We start from the raw sequence: 16,018 nt of genomic DNA, 5'->3' as shown, positions 1-16,018 counted from the left end.
GAGCCATTTGTTTAGTTCAAATGATTAGTAAAGTCATTTGTTCAGTTCAAATGATTAGTAAAGTCATTTGTTCAGTTGAAATGATTTGTAAAGTCATTTGTTCAGTTGATATAATTTGTAAAGTCATTTGTTCAGTTCAGATGATTTGTAAAGTCATTTGTTTAGTTCGAATGACTTGTAAAGTCATTTGTTTAGTTGAAATGATTTGTAAAGTCATTTGTTCAGTTGATATAATTTGTAAAGTCATTTGTTTAGTTCGAATGACTTGTAAAGTCATTTCTTTAGTTCAAATGATTTGTAAAGTCATTTGTTTAGTTCAAATGATGTGAAAAGTCAATTGTTCAGTTCATATAATTTCAAAAGTCATCTGTGGAAGTTTGAAGTACAAAATTCAAAAACTCAAGACGATTAATTTAGCAAAATTCAAAGAACTAGAGAAAAATGAAATCTTCATACTCTTGAAAATTTTTGTTTCTAAATACATACTTTTTCTGTTGTTAATACAAAAAAGAATATTCTATGAACCTTTTTAATACAAAGCCAAACTCATTATTAACATTGGCATTGTGTTGTGAAAGAAAGCCTTAATTGCTTTTAACCAATCAGAAATGACGACTTTTTCATGTTTAGTTTACAGTCATTAAAGTGTCGACTAAATTTACCACGAATAAATTAACGGTCGTGTAGCGCATGGTAAAATTACTGGAGAAATTTGGCGATACTTGAGATTAATTGAACGTGCAACTTCCTACCTTCATTTCGCGAACTCGGCTACGACAATGTGATCTGATAGAGTCTATTACTGGCAGTAGTCTAGGAGTGGATATGATCTTGTTGTGATGTATTCTATTGTAACAAAATATGAAAAAAGAAAAATATCCAGCACTGTACATAGGTATCTCACCAATTGTATCATATATTCAGCAATACTGATGGAACGTGATGAAATTCTTAGGAAATGATTTAAAGACAGACGTATTGAAAAAAATATCGATCGAAACCAAAAATAAACTAGGTCTTAATCCAACCGCAGCAGAAAGAACAGACATCGACAACTTAACTCTGTTTCCCAACCATTCTAAACAATCACGTACATCTGGGATTAGCAAAATTTGAAAACGAAACCTGTACCATGTGAACTAAGGACACAGGAGCCAAAATGCATTTCACTTTACCTTAATCCACTCAAGAAGAAGTTTCAGTACATCAATAACATAGTCAAACGGTAACACAAGCAATGATTCTTCAAGTTCACTGAAATTAAATAATTTAAATATTTTGTAAACAAACACTAGCTTTACAAGATACCTCTCTACTGTATTCTAATAACACTTAATATTTAATTCCTTTAGTAACACCAATGAGACACTTTGCCAAACCTTACCTTTTAAATGCTCTAAATTAACATTTAGTACAACTAACGATTCTTCAAGGAATAATCTGCTGCTCTTTATAATACTTCAACCTTACCTTGACTTTACTTTTTTCACCACTAGAAGTACATACTGTACAGGCTGCGAGAAGAAAAAAAGATTTTACAAACAACGTAAGTATATGGTCCGGGAAAAGGAGGTTGACATAGACAGGCATTCAATCGTAGAACAACAATATTTATGGCCTCCATCTTCGTGGTCAAGATATTTTATTTCATTATTCCAAATCCTGTGTATTTTACATTTAACTTTCATTTTTTCTAGAGTTGTTATAAATGTAAAGCCATCTCATCCATTTTTTCCTTATCTACGTACGTACGTATGTAAATCTTTCAATCTTACCATTACATTAATATTTACATTAATCATGTTCAACATGCACGTGGCTTTCACCTTGTATCACGTGGCCTTCATATTGTTCTTAAATGGAAACATTGAAGATATAGTAAACTTACACTGACATTACCAAAGGCAGCAAGAATCGGATGAATGGCGCGCTTTGGAAGCTGTTCAAAGGAAAGAAAATGTATGTGAGAACAAAAAGAACTTGTGTAATAAACGAAACAGGGATTTTCTGTATAAATCAGACAATAGTGAAGGGTGAAGGGCGTGGTTCCAATTAGAGAGTGTGGAATTATTGGTGGTAGTTTCATGGGTAGGTCAGTGCAGAGCGTGGTCCCAATTAGAAAATATGAAAATAATGGTGGTTTCCTTGGAAGAGTTTAATAACAGTGTAGGGCGTTGCCCTAATTAGAGAGTTAGAAAATACTCTTGGTGGTTTCATAGGTATGCGTTAATAACAGTGTAGGACGTTGTCCCAATTAGAAAGTAAGAAAATATTTGTGGTTTCATGGTTAGGGTTAAATAACGATGCAGGGCGTGGTCAAAATTAAAGAGCAAGAAAATATTGGTGGTGGTTTTACTGTTTGGGTTTAATAACAGTGTAGGGCGTTGTCCCAATTAGGGTGTTTAGCCTAGGAAAGTTTTGTGATGCTGCCGCTCATGGTTATTTAAGATTGTTCATTTAAGATTTAAGATTGTCTATACGTATAACATAAACATTTTGTAGATGTGGAGAGCAAGAAATAACAAACCTTTTATTTAAGATTTAAGATTGTCTATACGTATAACATAAACATTTTGTAGATGGGCAGAGCAAGAAATACCAAACCTACCGTTTTGTCTTTTGTCACTTGACTCGCTTTAAGTTCAAGTTCTTTCTGTCTTTCTTCCTTATACAATTCAATGGCCTCCATGATTCTTTCAGCCTAATGAAGCGATAAGAGAACAAACATCAACATAGTAATCTCCAGCCGTATATTATATATTGTACTCTAATATCCTCCAAGTATCCCCATCATACTGTATTATCTTCCAAGTATCTATATTCTACTATAATATCCTCCAAGTACCACGTCTTAATGTAAGCTTAAACACTTGGCCTCAGATATGCACAGTTTTCACATGTCTTTGGTGTACTACAGTTTTCGATATATCTGTATGATTTTGAGGTATCTTTCAGGTACTACAAGGGGGACTGGGTACAAAACAAATAAAATTAACTTGCAATGCTAATACAACAACAAAACTAACTCCTTTGATCGTCTCGATAGTTTTCTTGCCAGCTTTAACAGCTTCTGTGTCTTGTTCACCTGGAATCTAAACAACATCATGGTTTAAATAAATGAATTTATTTACTGCAATAAATGCAACTTCCACAAGATATTTTCCATAGTGAAAGTATATAACAAATACAGAGTAGTTGGGCTCAAGATGGGACATACATATCTCATGTTACATAGTAAAAAGAATCTTACAATTGTTTCAACTCCTGTTACGGCGCTTTCTTCGTAAGCTGCTCCCTCTCCTAAATAGAAAAATTAAAATAAACATTGAAAGTACAGGTACTATATGCATATTTTTGCAGCTCCAGCCACAGATCTATGTATAGTACCATTTCTCTCTCCTCCTCGACAAACAACGGTTCGTCCGTTCGTTCCCAGAGTCTTAATGATTTATCATATGACCCACTCATCTATAAGATAAAAAACAATGCATGTGAAACCGGAGTAATAAGAAGAAGGGTTGATCTTTGAGTAAACGTTTTTCGTTCATTCTTTCATTCAAATCAAGCAAACGTATATTTAACATCATCCAAAACCTTCCATACTTGATACTTACAACAAACTCGACATTATCTAAAACCTTCCATACTTGACACTTACAACAAACTCGACATTATCTAAAACCTTCCATACTTGACACTTACAACAAACTCGACATTATCTAAAACCTTCCATACTTGACACTTACAACAAACTCGACATTATCTAAAACCTTCCATACTTGACACTTACAACAAACTCGACATTATCTAAAACCTTCCATACTTGACACTTACAACAAACTCGCCGTCATGGCTGATTGCAAGACTCCATATTTCTGAATGATGACCTTCTAAGGTCGTAACATGAAGAAATCTGTCAGCGTCCCAATATTTTATCGTTTTATCTTTACTTGCACTGAAGAAATAATGAGTTTTCGGCACGAACTGCACGGCCATGACACTAAAAGAAGATTAAAGCTGTTATAATATAAATAACGAATATACATGTACGTATTACTAGGTGTAATTTTGATAACACGAGAATATAAAGTATACAATGAAAGTACATGTAGGTATTACTAGGTGTAATGCTGATACCATGAGAATATAAGGTACACAACGAAAGTACATGTAGGTATTACTATGTGTAATGTTGATAACATGAGAATATAAAGTATACAATGAAAGTACATGTAGGTATTTAGGTGTAATGTTGATAACATGAGAATATAAAGTATACAATGAAAGTACATGTAGGTATTAGGGTGTAATGTTGATAACATGAGAATATAAAATACAATGAATGTAGGTAAGGTGTAATGTTGATAACATGCGGGTAAAAATATGTAGGAAATCTAAGTATAAAACAATTGAGGACGTGGTTTACTAGTATGTTATAGACGTACAAGGTATGGTGATGACGAAACAATGATGTAACCAGGGCAAGAGTGTTTAATAGGGTATAATGACGATGTAAATAGGATACGAGTGTATAGTAAGGACATAATCGACTGTTTCAGGCTATCATATATTACTATCATAAATTGCGTATCTCTCATTTAAAATTACATTGTCCGTACCTGTCATCATGGGCGAATATTGATTTTCGACAATCACCAAAATCCAAACCCCAAATCTTAATGTTCTTGTCAACGCCACCAGAAACGAGGAGAACGTTATCCTGTAAAAAATGAATCAAGGATGACAAAAATACGAATCCAAAGACAGAGAAAAGTTTCAAAAATAAATAAAGACGCCATTGAAAAGCGTTCACTAATGCAAAGTGGTCAAGAGATGGACCGCTACAGGCTCTACACTTCCACAACAGAGGATTGATAAAAATTTACACGGTCATACGTAGTTGACATTATGTAGGTCTTTTTCAAAGTTTCAAATCAATTTTCATTACATTCTCATAATCATCGCTCATTTTATAATTCCTTAGTTTACGTCACAAACCTAAACTTCCTCGTTTGGGTTTAAAGCAACATTGAAGAAAAGCTTACCCAGCAAAATTTACATTCTTTTGAACTGTCGCATAAATTATCAATGCATTATTTAAAATTGATTCACTTTGCAATTTTATTTCGAAAATATCTAATTCGAAAAACTATTGCGAAATGACTTATTTACAGCTTGGTAATGTATCTTTTGTGTATACGTAATTTTCTTATATTTTATGTGGTAAAGTTCTTTCGACCAAAAAAAAACATATTATAAAACACAATATCAAAACAGAGTTGAAAGCCGTTCCTGTAAACTTGAAAAAAACAGTATAATAACAGTATAATTAACAGCTAAAACGGATGTGACGTATACAAAATGTATGACGTAGGCTAAGGATTCTTCTCACAAACACAATCCACTGCTATCAAATACAACAGTCAAACGTTGATACTTTGAAACACACGTCATATGAATAAAACGTACCGTTGATATATCCATGGTAACAACAGGTAATTTATGACCATAGAGGGATAGGAAGAACTAAATAACGACGCGGGAAAAGTAACCACATTTAAAGAATGAATACAAAAGTAATTAGGATAAATGGGCAGGAAAATGTTTATTCAGTTAAATTTTTGAGACTTCTGAAAATCAAATTATAACGTTGATGGAAAGCATACACTAATCCAATGTTACGTAACTAGCTTAAAGTCAAAAATATCGCCTTCTTTTTACAAAAGTGGATTTTTTAGTGAATTTTTTGTAGGAAAAGGAAACTGTTCTAACTCAAAGTGTATTTTTATTGTGATTCATAGAAAAACAAATGGGAGAATTTCGTACAAGGAGTCATCTTTAAAGTGATCTACAGCAACAAATGAAAATAATCTAACAACTGCTATCCAAAACCAACTTCTATCCATTATCATCAACTGCTATCCAATATCATCAACTGCTATCAATATCCTATCATCCAATACCTTACCTTCAATGTATCAGTGAAGAAAATTTTCATTGTAAAATCAAGCAAAGCCACGGCAATAAACTTTTGATTTGGACTGCAACGAAGGTTGGCACGCGATTAAATGAAAGATCATAAGTACATATACCCTCCCCAGGCGAATAAATCAACAACTAACCTGAACTTTACACACATTACGTCATCATTCATTTTTAATGTTCGTGCATGACAAATACTTAATCTTTGACTAAACAAAATAATACAACATGAATCACCCAATTGTACAACAAAATACATAAAGCAATTAGACAATATTGAATCATACAATTAGAAAATGTTAAGCTGAGGATTGAACAAACAAAAAGCGGATGGTCACATTTAACCACATTTCTTTACAAACATCATGAAATGCACAAGAAAAACAAGAGAAAAAACTTTAGAACACAAGCTTCAACAGAATTAGTACATGAAGTTGTTTTTTCTCCGACAGACAATGGACATTTTTCGTCTTACAATGTTAAAAGAGTGAGAAAAATCACGTTGAGTGCAAACGTTGCTTTACATGCAAATTATTTAATACCTGGTCGTTGAATAGTTCTCATCCGTAATCAAATCAAATTCCCAAAATTTTACATCCTTGTCACCACTTCCTGAGGCGAATAGCGTCTAGAAATAGATAAATTCATCATTTCTAGATTAATGTAGTCTTAAGCTCCCTCTGAACGATTCACTGAAAAAAGGGAATATATGAGGACGGGGGGTGGGGTGAAGTGAAGCATACGTCACTTGTCTCTTCAAGGAGTTACAAAATGACAAGCAGCAGAATAACTTAAGTTTGCCGACAAAAAGATCGCTGCTATTTCTGTTAGAGAAATAATCGAAAGAAAGCACATTAAGAAGGGCATGGCAGTCCACAAATTTTGTCAATAATGTTACTTTACAACGACGGGACCAAAAATATGTTTTTGAAATGAAGTAAAGTCCCTTACATTATCGGGAGCTAAACACAACGACCAAATAGCACCATCGTGTGCGTCCACAGTTTCAAGCAATGAACCAGACGAAACGTCAAATATTTGGAGTTTGCCAGCCTGTAAAGCAGGGTTAACATCTTACATCTCACTAGTTACCAACAACAACGTGTCTGTCACATGATCTTACATTGTCTCACTACTTTATAAAGTCATATTCACCCTGAATACCTTAGTACCAACAACAACGTGTCTGTCACATGACCTTACATTGTCTCACTACTTTATAAAGTCATATTCACTAATGCTGAATACCTTAGTACCAACAACGTGTCTGTCACATGACCTTACATTGTCTCACTACTTTATAAAGTCATATTCACTAATGCTGAATACCTTAGTACCAACAACGTGTCTGTCACATGACCTTACATTGTCTCACTACTTTATAAAGTCATATTCACTAATGCTGAATACCTTAGTACCAACAACGTGTCTGTCACATGACCTTACATTGTCTCACTACTTTATAAAGTCATATTCACTAATGCTGAATACCTTAGTACCAACAACAACGTGTCTGTCACATGACCTTACATTGTCTCACTACTTTATAAAGTCATATTCACTAATGCTGAATACCTTAGTACCAACAACAACGTGTCTGTCACATGACCTTACATTGTCTCACTGCTTTATAAAGTCATATTCACTAATGCTGAATACCTTAGTACCAACAACAACGTGTCTGTCACATGACCTTATATTGTCTCACTACTTTATAAAGTCATATTCATTAATCCTGAATACCTTAGTACCAACAACAACGTGTCTGTCACCAGGTACAAAAAACGAACTTAGACAATAACCAGAAGACATTGTTCTGATGCATTTCTGAGTCGATCTATAAATTTGTTAGAGATATCATCACAGGTTGATATAGACACAGTCACTCTTTCGACCAGAAACAATGAGAGCGTAGAGTATGTAAGTCTGTTACGGTAATTTTACATCCTTCAGGATGCAATTTTAAGCCTTGCATAATGTTTTTTTAGTAAACTTTGAATTTGTTCACCCCCACCCCCCACCCCCATTTGAAATTAGTCGAACCTTATTCCCCTAAGAGAGAAAGAATGATTATCCTGTTGGTACAACTTAATAAAATTTAAAAAATATGCATCATTGTATGTTTTAGTTAAAGAAATTACAAGCAAATACACATACACAACTTTAAAAATCTGTTTATTGTACCTGTTCCACAATTTAACACTTTCAGCTGCGCCAGAGAGGATGCAGGAATCGTCAGAATTGAATGACAAAGTCCTAAAGTAACAAAGCTAGCTAAAAATCAACTAAATCAAGGGTAAAGTTCATAAAATAAAAAATGCGCCATCCATTTTATTCAAGATTTCATGCTAAAGTGAAAAATATTACAAAATGCGGATGAAGCGAAAATAACAACAACACAACAAAATTAATCATTTTCTCACATGCAATTATTTCTAACCATTGAATCGCTATGTAAAATAAAAATACATTTGCACTTAGGGGTCGATCAGATGAAGTGAGCTGTTACAGTATGACGCTTCTAAAGGCACATGAGATTTAAGACTTTAACTTATTGTCATCACATTCCAGATTTATTGAGATCTACGTAGCCACATACCTTACATCACTACGATGACCAGGTGTCTTTATGGAAAGTATATTAGTTGAATCTTTCTTTTCTTCACTGAAGACATGAAACTCTACGCTGTTGTTGTGTAGTAATAATGAAATCTGTAGAAATTTAAAAAACTTCTTATTTCAAGTGGATGCAACTAATTCCATAGTATCCAGTATACTACGCATTCTTTACATGTACAATCAAATAAGATGATAAAAATGACGAAAGACTATTTCTCATCGTTCAAAATGACTATTTAACAACACTTGGAATTATACAGAAACATCAATTTAACACATCCATACTTCTCAAATATAAAATAAAATCGCGGACAAAAATAATAAGATACCTTTAGATCATTATTTGAATTCAATGCAAAGTCAAATGACCTAATAAGAAAAAAACATTATTTGTATTTTATAATGGCGGGAAAGCAAGACAAGTGAATGAACGACGTACGTATGTACGAGGAGGACTAGACACAACTTTTGAATCATAAATATTATTTAAAAATAACTTTTTTATTTCACCATTTTGAACAAGCAATTTTTAAAATTGACATTACAAAACTGCTTAAAAATATTGCATGTATGAAAGAGTTAGAAACCAACATTGATTAATTTCAAATGACGATAAACTTTTTCTGTGTTATATTTAAGAAAAAACATCCGTTGAGAAAAGCACGTCTAGAAAAATTCTCTCTCTCACACAAAACGCTTGACTTCCACAAGCGAATTACAATGTTTGTACTCCATACATCATTTTACCTTATCTTTGAGGTCGCTTTAACATCGGGTAATTTTATAATCTCGTCTTCGACGGTGGCTAAGACGTTTTCAGAAACCTGATAAAATAAAAGTAATGTTAAAACATGTTTCAAAAATAAGACAAATAGTGCGCAAATACACAATTAAAATGTTGGAACAACGCATATCTCATTCTTTCCTACGTATTTCTGTTTCTACGTATTCAAAATCTATTTCATTTCAAGCAACAAAATCAAATATGCTCCAGGATTTTGACATAATATATATAAGAACTATTCACAAATAAAGAGAAATATCACAATGTTACAGAAACGAGGCAAGATTGTGATGTCTTAGCGTAAACTACGTATATTTTGATCCGTCAAAATTCTTTGCACACAAATTTCACGTAACAAAAATTATCTAACCGTCAGCTCGTCGGCTTCCAATCCTTGTGATCTAGGAATAAATAAGGGATAAAAAATAACACATGTATGAGAAAAAGCTTGAATACAGTTTTAAAATTTCAAAGTCAACAACCTTTGCTTCTTTAAAATCTTTTTTCGTCTCTTTGCCAAGCGTTTTTTTATTTCGTCTTCTGATGCAAGACGAAACATTTCTAACGTAGAATTAGCACCCTAAACAAATAAAAATTATCTTCACATAACCACATCTTTTCTTTAGTCCTCTCGTGAAATAAGAAATATTTATTATATTTTTTAAAATTCATTCCTAACTGTGAATGTTTTCGACATACGTAAAATACTACATTCTCAACTTGGTTATCATGAAATGAACAATGACAACCTATGGTCGACATTAGGATGGAGTTTTTCCATTGAAAACTGAGCAATATTTGCTACTGCAAGAATTTCAGCTGGGTTTGTAAAATTGCACAAATATTACTCAGACAGTTGCTTTTATAATGAATATTCCCTCACGATGTCAACACGACTCTCGGTGACTGTAGCAAAATTGATATGTAAATTAAATATTTTGTTTTCCATAACTGAATACCAAACCCACTTCTTAGAAAGCTGTGCGTTGTTATTGTCTAGGGTTTTAAATAGTACAATGAAATACAATAAGCTATAGAATTATAAAGAACGAAAAGTTAATGTTTATCATTACTGTCTGATTAATCCAATCAGAAATGCCATTTATAGTTGATACTAGGTTGTAACATAAAGCTGAGCAGTAGTCACATAATGTTCATCATCTCCATAGCAATTTTTTACAATCTAAATCCCAAATAAAAACTTCTTACATAACGTACGTACATGACAGCCAATATAAGTTCGTGAAAGATCGCAATACAGCGACACTACGCGATCAGTTGAGCTTTTCATGACAGAGCCAATTATTGTACACGAAAGCAATTCCTATTGAAATTCGAAATATAGAAGTTGAAATCCGAGTTGAAACTAGAACTAAATGCTTATTTATGAATTTAAAACTAGACTAAATGCTTGATGCAGTGGTGACAGGTCAAATGCAGATGGCCAAATTATAAACACAAAGTTTATTAGAGATTTTATTAGTTTAACCTAACATAGTAATACTCACAAAAATCAACAACAATCCTATGCACAAATATCAACCAACATTCCTTATACTGTATACCTCACAAATATTCACCAATAGTCCTAATTTACCTCACAAATATCCACCAACAATCCTAATACTACCTCATTGTAACTACGCATTGTAACTAAACAGCTTAAAAACGCTTATTTTCCCTTTGGTTTTCTGAATTTAAGTAGCATCCACTATTATCCCTCGTGCATCATGCAAGACAACGCAGAGAAATTACCACCAAACACCTCTTATGTACCTCTATTTCCCCTACACCATCCTCGCTAGATTGCGTTGCTGTCTTTCGTTTTCTCGTTTCGTCGCGTTTTTCTGTTCTATCATCTTTGTCCTCAATTTTCCAAACTCTCAATTCACTATCAGCACAACTAGTAATTAACCTTGTTTCATTCTTGACGACGACAAAGCCCCAAACCTTAAAAAAATGTACATTACAGTGACTTTATTACTGTTCCTAAATCCCTGTTTCTAGCCAAGTATTCATCCTTATTCTTTTACGGAGAGTGAAGGGTAGACAACTCCTACATCCTATCAAAACAACAAATTCATAGGTTCCATTCACCTCTGTTTTATGACCAACCAAAGTAAGAAAACAATGCTGTGAATCAAGATCCCAAAATTTCACGAAAGTGTCTTTGGAACTAGGAAAGACAAAACCATTAAATATAAACTAGCAAAGCCATTTAAGATGAAAATAGATCTTCTACATTTACCTAGTTATAAGAACATTTTGAAAATGAAGAAACCGACAACAAGTCACCATTCCTTTATGACCTTTAAGTCTGAAGAAATAACAAATTTAAGAACATTGTGGTCATACATACATACACATCATTTATCTCTTTCTTAACAAACATTGCTATATAATAAAGAACTAACTTTGACATTTCTGTCATATGATATAGCTTCTAAGCTTTACAACATACATACAGTATGTATGCAAGAGTCAGTAAGTCATACCCATACACTCAGTTCATAAGTATTTAGAAAGCCATACCTGACTTTTATTTAGTAAGTCATACTCCCAATTTTATTTGTAAGCACATACTCCCCACAGTTTGTAAGTCATCCACTTTTATTTAGTAAGTCATACTCCCTCAGTTTGTAAGTCATACTCAGTTTGTAAGTCATACTCCCACAGTCATACTCCCACTTCAGTCATAGTAAGTCATACACTCTCAGTCATAACTTTATTTAAGTCATACACTCTCAGTTTGTAAGTCATACTCCCACTTTTATTTAGTAAGTCATACTTCCACTTTTATTTAGTAAGTCATACTCCCACCTCTCAGTTTGTGTTATACCCCACTTTTATTTAGTAAGTCATATCAGTTTGTAAGTTATACCCCACTTTTATTTAGTAAGTCATACTCCCACTTTTATTTAGTAAGTCATACTCCCACTCTCAGTTTGTAAGTCATACTCCACTCTCAGTTAGTAACTTATACCTCCAACACTTTTAGAAAGTCAATAACATAAAAACATGTAAAGAGAAATACCTTACTTTGGAATATCAACATAATCATAAAGCAGTATTGATAATGCACATTTAATGAATACCACAAGTTTTTAAAAAAATGTTTCAACATCTCATGATGCCACCTTCATATAAATACACTCATCATTCATTCTAATCAATATTTCATTGTAATATTTATATATAATCTACTCATAATTGTATAAATTGTATTACTGTATCATATTAATCTTATTTATATTCATCACATATATAATACTCTTTATTATACTGAAGATGGCATCAAAAGATGTTGAAACATGTTTATTTTAAAAAACTTGTTGTATAACATTAAATGATCATAATCGTACCTGAACATTCCTGAGTCATTAATTATATCCCAAACAATCACATCTGTATCCTATAGTAGTGGTAGAAAACAAAACAAATGAACTGTTCACATTTTATAAACTATACTTCACAATTTATGGCAATTGATTTAAGTGTCATAAAAATCACGATTAAAGAATACCTTTGATCCAGACACCAATTTGACACCAGTATAATCATAGTTAAGAGCTGTAACTGCTGTCTTGTGACCACTAGAAGAAATTCATGAGAAGGTTGGTATAGTCCTGAGAAACTGTTTTGTTGTTCTATAGGACTTTCAGGACTATACCAACCATCTACATTTAAACATGTAACTTTCAAACCCAAAAGATGAAATAATTTTTAATGTTTCATTCAAGATATGGCAAGAATAGAAATGCCTAATGAAGATGATTGCTTTGGCATCTTTGAAAACAGATACACATCCATTCACCAGAATTTATAATTTTACACTAAAACACAAGTCTACCCTTCACTCCACAGTAATGCAACAGTGCAACATTGACTACATCACTGCTTTATATTTAGGGACGACACTGGTTGTATTGACTATTCTTATAGTTTCAGAAGTTTCCATGCAAATTTACAAGGCCTTTAAGGTTCAATTATCTCTTATTGACTTTGTATACTGAAATTTGAAAACTTTCCATGTTTCTTTTGTTTGAGAGTGTAAAATGTCTTCAAGTCAAATTAACAGTGTGCAATGCAATTTGCATTGTTTTAGCAATGAAAACAATTGCACATCATTTTCAAACGATGTGCAAAATCACTTTAAAAACACTAAATCATATGAATTTGTTCACGTTTGAAAATATTAATTTAGCAATTAGCTTATACATATATAATAAATAACGTAATATCGATTTGATTATGCCTCTAAAGAAATACTTTGGTCAAAAATTCATTGTTTTTTAGAACTAATTTACTGCTTCAAGTAGTAACTTGTTTACTGGCAAATTTTCTCAATTGAGTTTTGAACTGCTTTGTGATTGGAACACAGAAGTTGCAATGGCAAACAAAAGGCTAAATAGGGCAAAATGCACCATCAACAACATCTGTACAAGTTGTAACCCTCTCCAGGATACCTCTTATACCTTGTTGTGTGCATTGTGGGTCTTAAAGTTGGAAAATTTTTGGTTGATGTGCCTAGCACATATATTATAATAGCGTGCTGAGTTATATTAACTGTTTGTTTACTGAAAAATTTTTGAAATGAGTTCTGGACCGTTTAGTAATTGGAAATCAGAAGTACCGATGGTAAACAAATGGTTGAGCATAGACCAAACTAAAAAATATATTCCATGACTGGAAATGTACCTAAATGTCATCGAGGATGTACCATTATCTATATTCCAAATTCTGATGACACCATCGCCATACCTAAAATTTAAAAATAAACTGCAGGTGGAGGTGCATGTATGCAGGTGGAGGTGCATGTATGCAGGTTAAGCTTTACATTCTTTTCCCTGTAAGCAGTTGCAAATTTATAACATACATTAAGATCAAAAGCTGTTCAGTTTTCAAAAGCAAGGAAAATTATTTTATATTGGCAAATTTTATTACCTGTTGTCAAAGGGATATAATTTATCAAGTCGAACAAAGATGTAGAAATTAAAATAGTTTGGGACTTGTGGGGAATGTACACCAATGATTTTCATTTTTGTTAACATTTTACTGTAAAGGTTGACTGACATTTTTTTCCTGGATATCAAGATCTTTCAGAATACAATGGGGAAGGGTAAGATCTGGCTTTTATATGTTAGGAGGTACAGGATCTGCCTTTTACAAGCAGGGGGGTCGAGCCCCTTCCCCTGCCTGACCTTGTGTTTCTTACAACCATACCTTTTACTATTGAAAGTGTTTAGACACAATGAAGTAAATATCCGGCATCATTTACTAGACATAATGAAATGCTATATTATTAATTTAGATAAGTTGTTTTACTCACCCAACAGCAAGATGTTCAGAGTCAGGACTGAGGCAGAGACATGTCACTTCGCTCTTGTTACCTTGTAAGACATTCACCTAGACATTTAGATAAGCATATCATAAAAGCAATTTTAAAATAGTGGAAAATCTAATATTGTTTAAAGGTTTCAACAATTCTCTTCAAATACTTTTTCGCCAAGTCTAGCGTCCCAAATATATACATTTTCTAGTGCGGGAACAATCGCGCGGCAAATTTCACGTCTTTTCTCGCCACTTTGAACAAGACACACATTAGCTCTAGCACTTCCCACTACGCCAAAGATTCCAGCTTCGACGTAACGCAGATAAGATTTTGTTAAGACCATTTTAAAGGTAAAAGACGAGTCCTAAATATTGGAAATTCATCTTGAACTACTACAAATTGTCTTCCACCCAATTTCCACGTGGGGATTTTTGGCGTCAGATTTCCGCCAAAATAGACCATCCGAAGAAAGGGGGGTGTCGTCCAATGGTATCGTCCCACAGTGGGGGTGATGGTGCATGCATCGTCCCACAGATGCTGCATGGTAGTTATTTTTACACAATTTCCACAACATCATGAACAATTCTTACTACTAAATAACACGTGAGCTAGCGAGCTTCCAAACTGTATATGTGATTCATCGATATTTCTTTTGAACAAATCTTCAGTAGACTTCGTGTTTTAAACGGATTGTTTTTGTATTGGAGCATGTTTCTCGCTAGAGTTTTTATCGTCGTCAACATGCTTGGAATCATTCGTGTTTTCATTGGTGAACGTGTTCTTATCCAAAACTCTCGAGCGTACGCTAGGTGCTTGAACTTCGTTCAATTTCATCAAGCTATCTTCAACCTTGCGCCGTCGTTTCGTCTCTGTCTTTCTTGATTTTGTTTCACTGCTGGAAGCTTCATTTTCAAGTATTTCTTCTACTTCAATCCACGATTTATAAAATCTGTCATAAATATTAGAGGATTGTTTATGCACAAAATATCGAGATACAGAGTTTTGGTGAAAAAGAAAAACATCTCTAACATTGTCACAAATATAAACGAGTGGCGTAACAAAGTGTTGATGATTTTGTATGCAATTGTTAAAACAATCTTAAGAAGACAAACAGCGTGCCAAAAATTTTTATTGAAAGTTGATAAGCAAATTCATAAGCAACAATTTCAGAGCTCGCTCGGTCCAAATGAATGGAGAATTAATCTTAGCATGCGTAGTCTACTGCACCAACATTTCATGTTCATGGTTATGGCAACGACCAACTGTAGGTACTAGTACCGATTATGGAGTAATTAGCTCAT

The 16,018-nt window shown here is 33.3% G+C and overlaps 1 protein-coding gene across 1 annotated transcript in view; it reads right to left on the bottom strand.

Moving 5' to 3' along the window:
- LOC124443350 (WD repeat-containing protein 3-like) overlaps window positions 1–16,018 on the bottom strand; it is an 84,236-nt gene that overhangs the window by 28,214 nt on the left and 40,004 nt on the right. Inside the window, exons 8-23 of the mRNA XM_046993851.1 lie at window positions 11,162–11,335; window positions 10,608–10,709; window positions 9,868–9,965; window positions 9,756–9,786; window positions 9,349–9,425; window positions 8,931–8,970; window positions 8,582–8,694; window positions 8,167–8,238; window positions 7,726–7,819; window positions 6,934–7,035; window positions 6,525–6,610; window positions 6,123–6,191; window positions 5,969–6,041; window positions 5,470–5,526; window positions 4,620–4,720; window positions 3,835–4,000 (exon numbers count right to left, since the gene is read on the bottom strand). Of these exons, the coding sequence (XP_046849807.1) occupies window positions 3,835–4,000; window positions 4,620–4,720; window positions 5,470–5,526; window positions 5,969–6,041; window positions 6,123–6,191; window positions 6,525–6,610; window positions 6,934–7,035; window positions 7,726–7,819; window positions 8,167–8,238; window positions 8,582–8,694; window positions 8,931–8,970; window positions 9,349–9,425; window positions 9,756–9,786; window positions 9,868–9,965; window positions 10,608–10,709; window positions 11,162–11,335 (1,455 nt within the window). The remainder of the gene's footprint in view (window positions 1–3,834; window positions 4,001–4,619; window positions 4,721–5,469; window positions 5,527–5,968; window positions 6,042–6,122; window positions 6,192–6,524; window positions 6,611–6,933; window positions 7,036–7,725; window positions 7,820–8,166; window positions 8,239–8,581; window positions 8,695–8,930; window positions 8,971–9,348; window positions 9,426–9,755; window positions 9,787–9,867; window positions 9,966–10,607; window positions 10,710–11,161; window positions 11,336–16,018) is intronic.

This window comes from Xenia sp. Carnegie-2017, unplaced genomic scaffold (assembly GCF_021976095.1).
Source record: "Xenia sp. Carnegie-2017 unplaced genomic scaffold, XeniaSp_v1 HiC_scaffold_20, whole genome shotgun sequence".
NCBI lineage: Eukaryota > Metazoa > Cnidaria > Anthozoa > Malacalcyonacea > Xeniidae > Xenia > Xenia sp. Carnegie-2017.
Note: the sequence above shows the minus strand (reverse complement) of the source record. Positions and strands in the feature narration are given on the sequence as shown.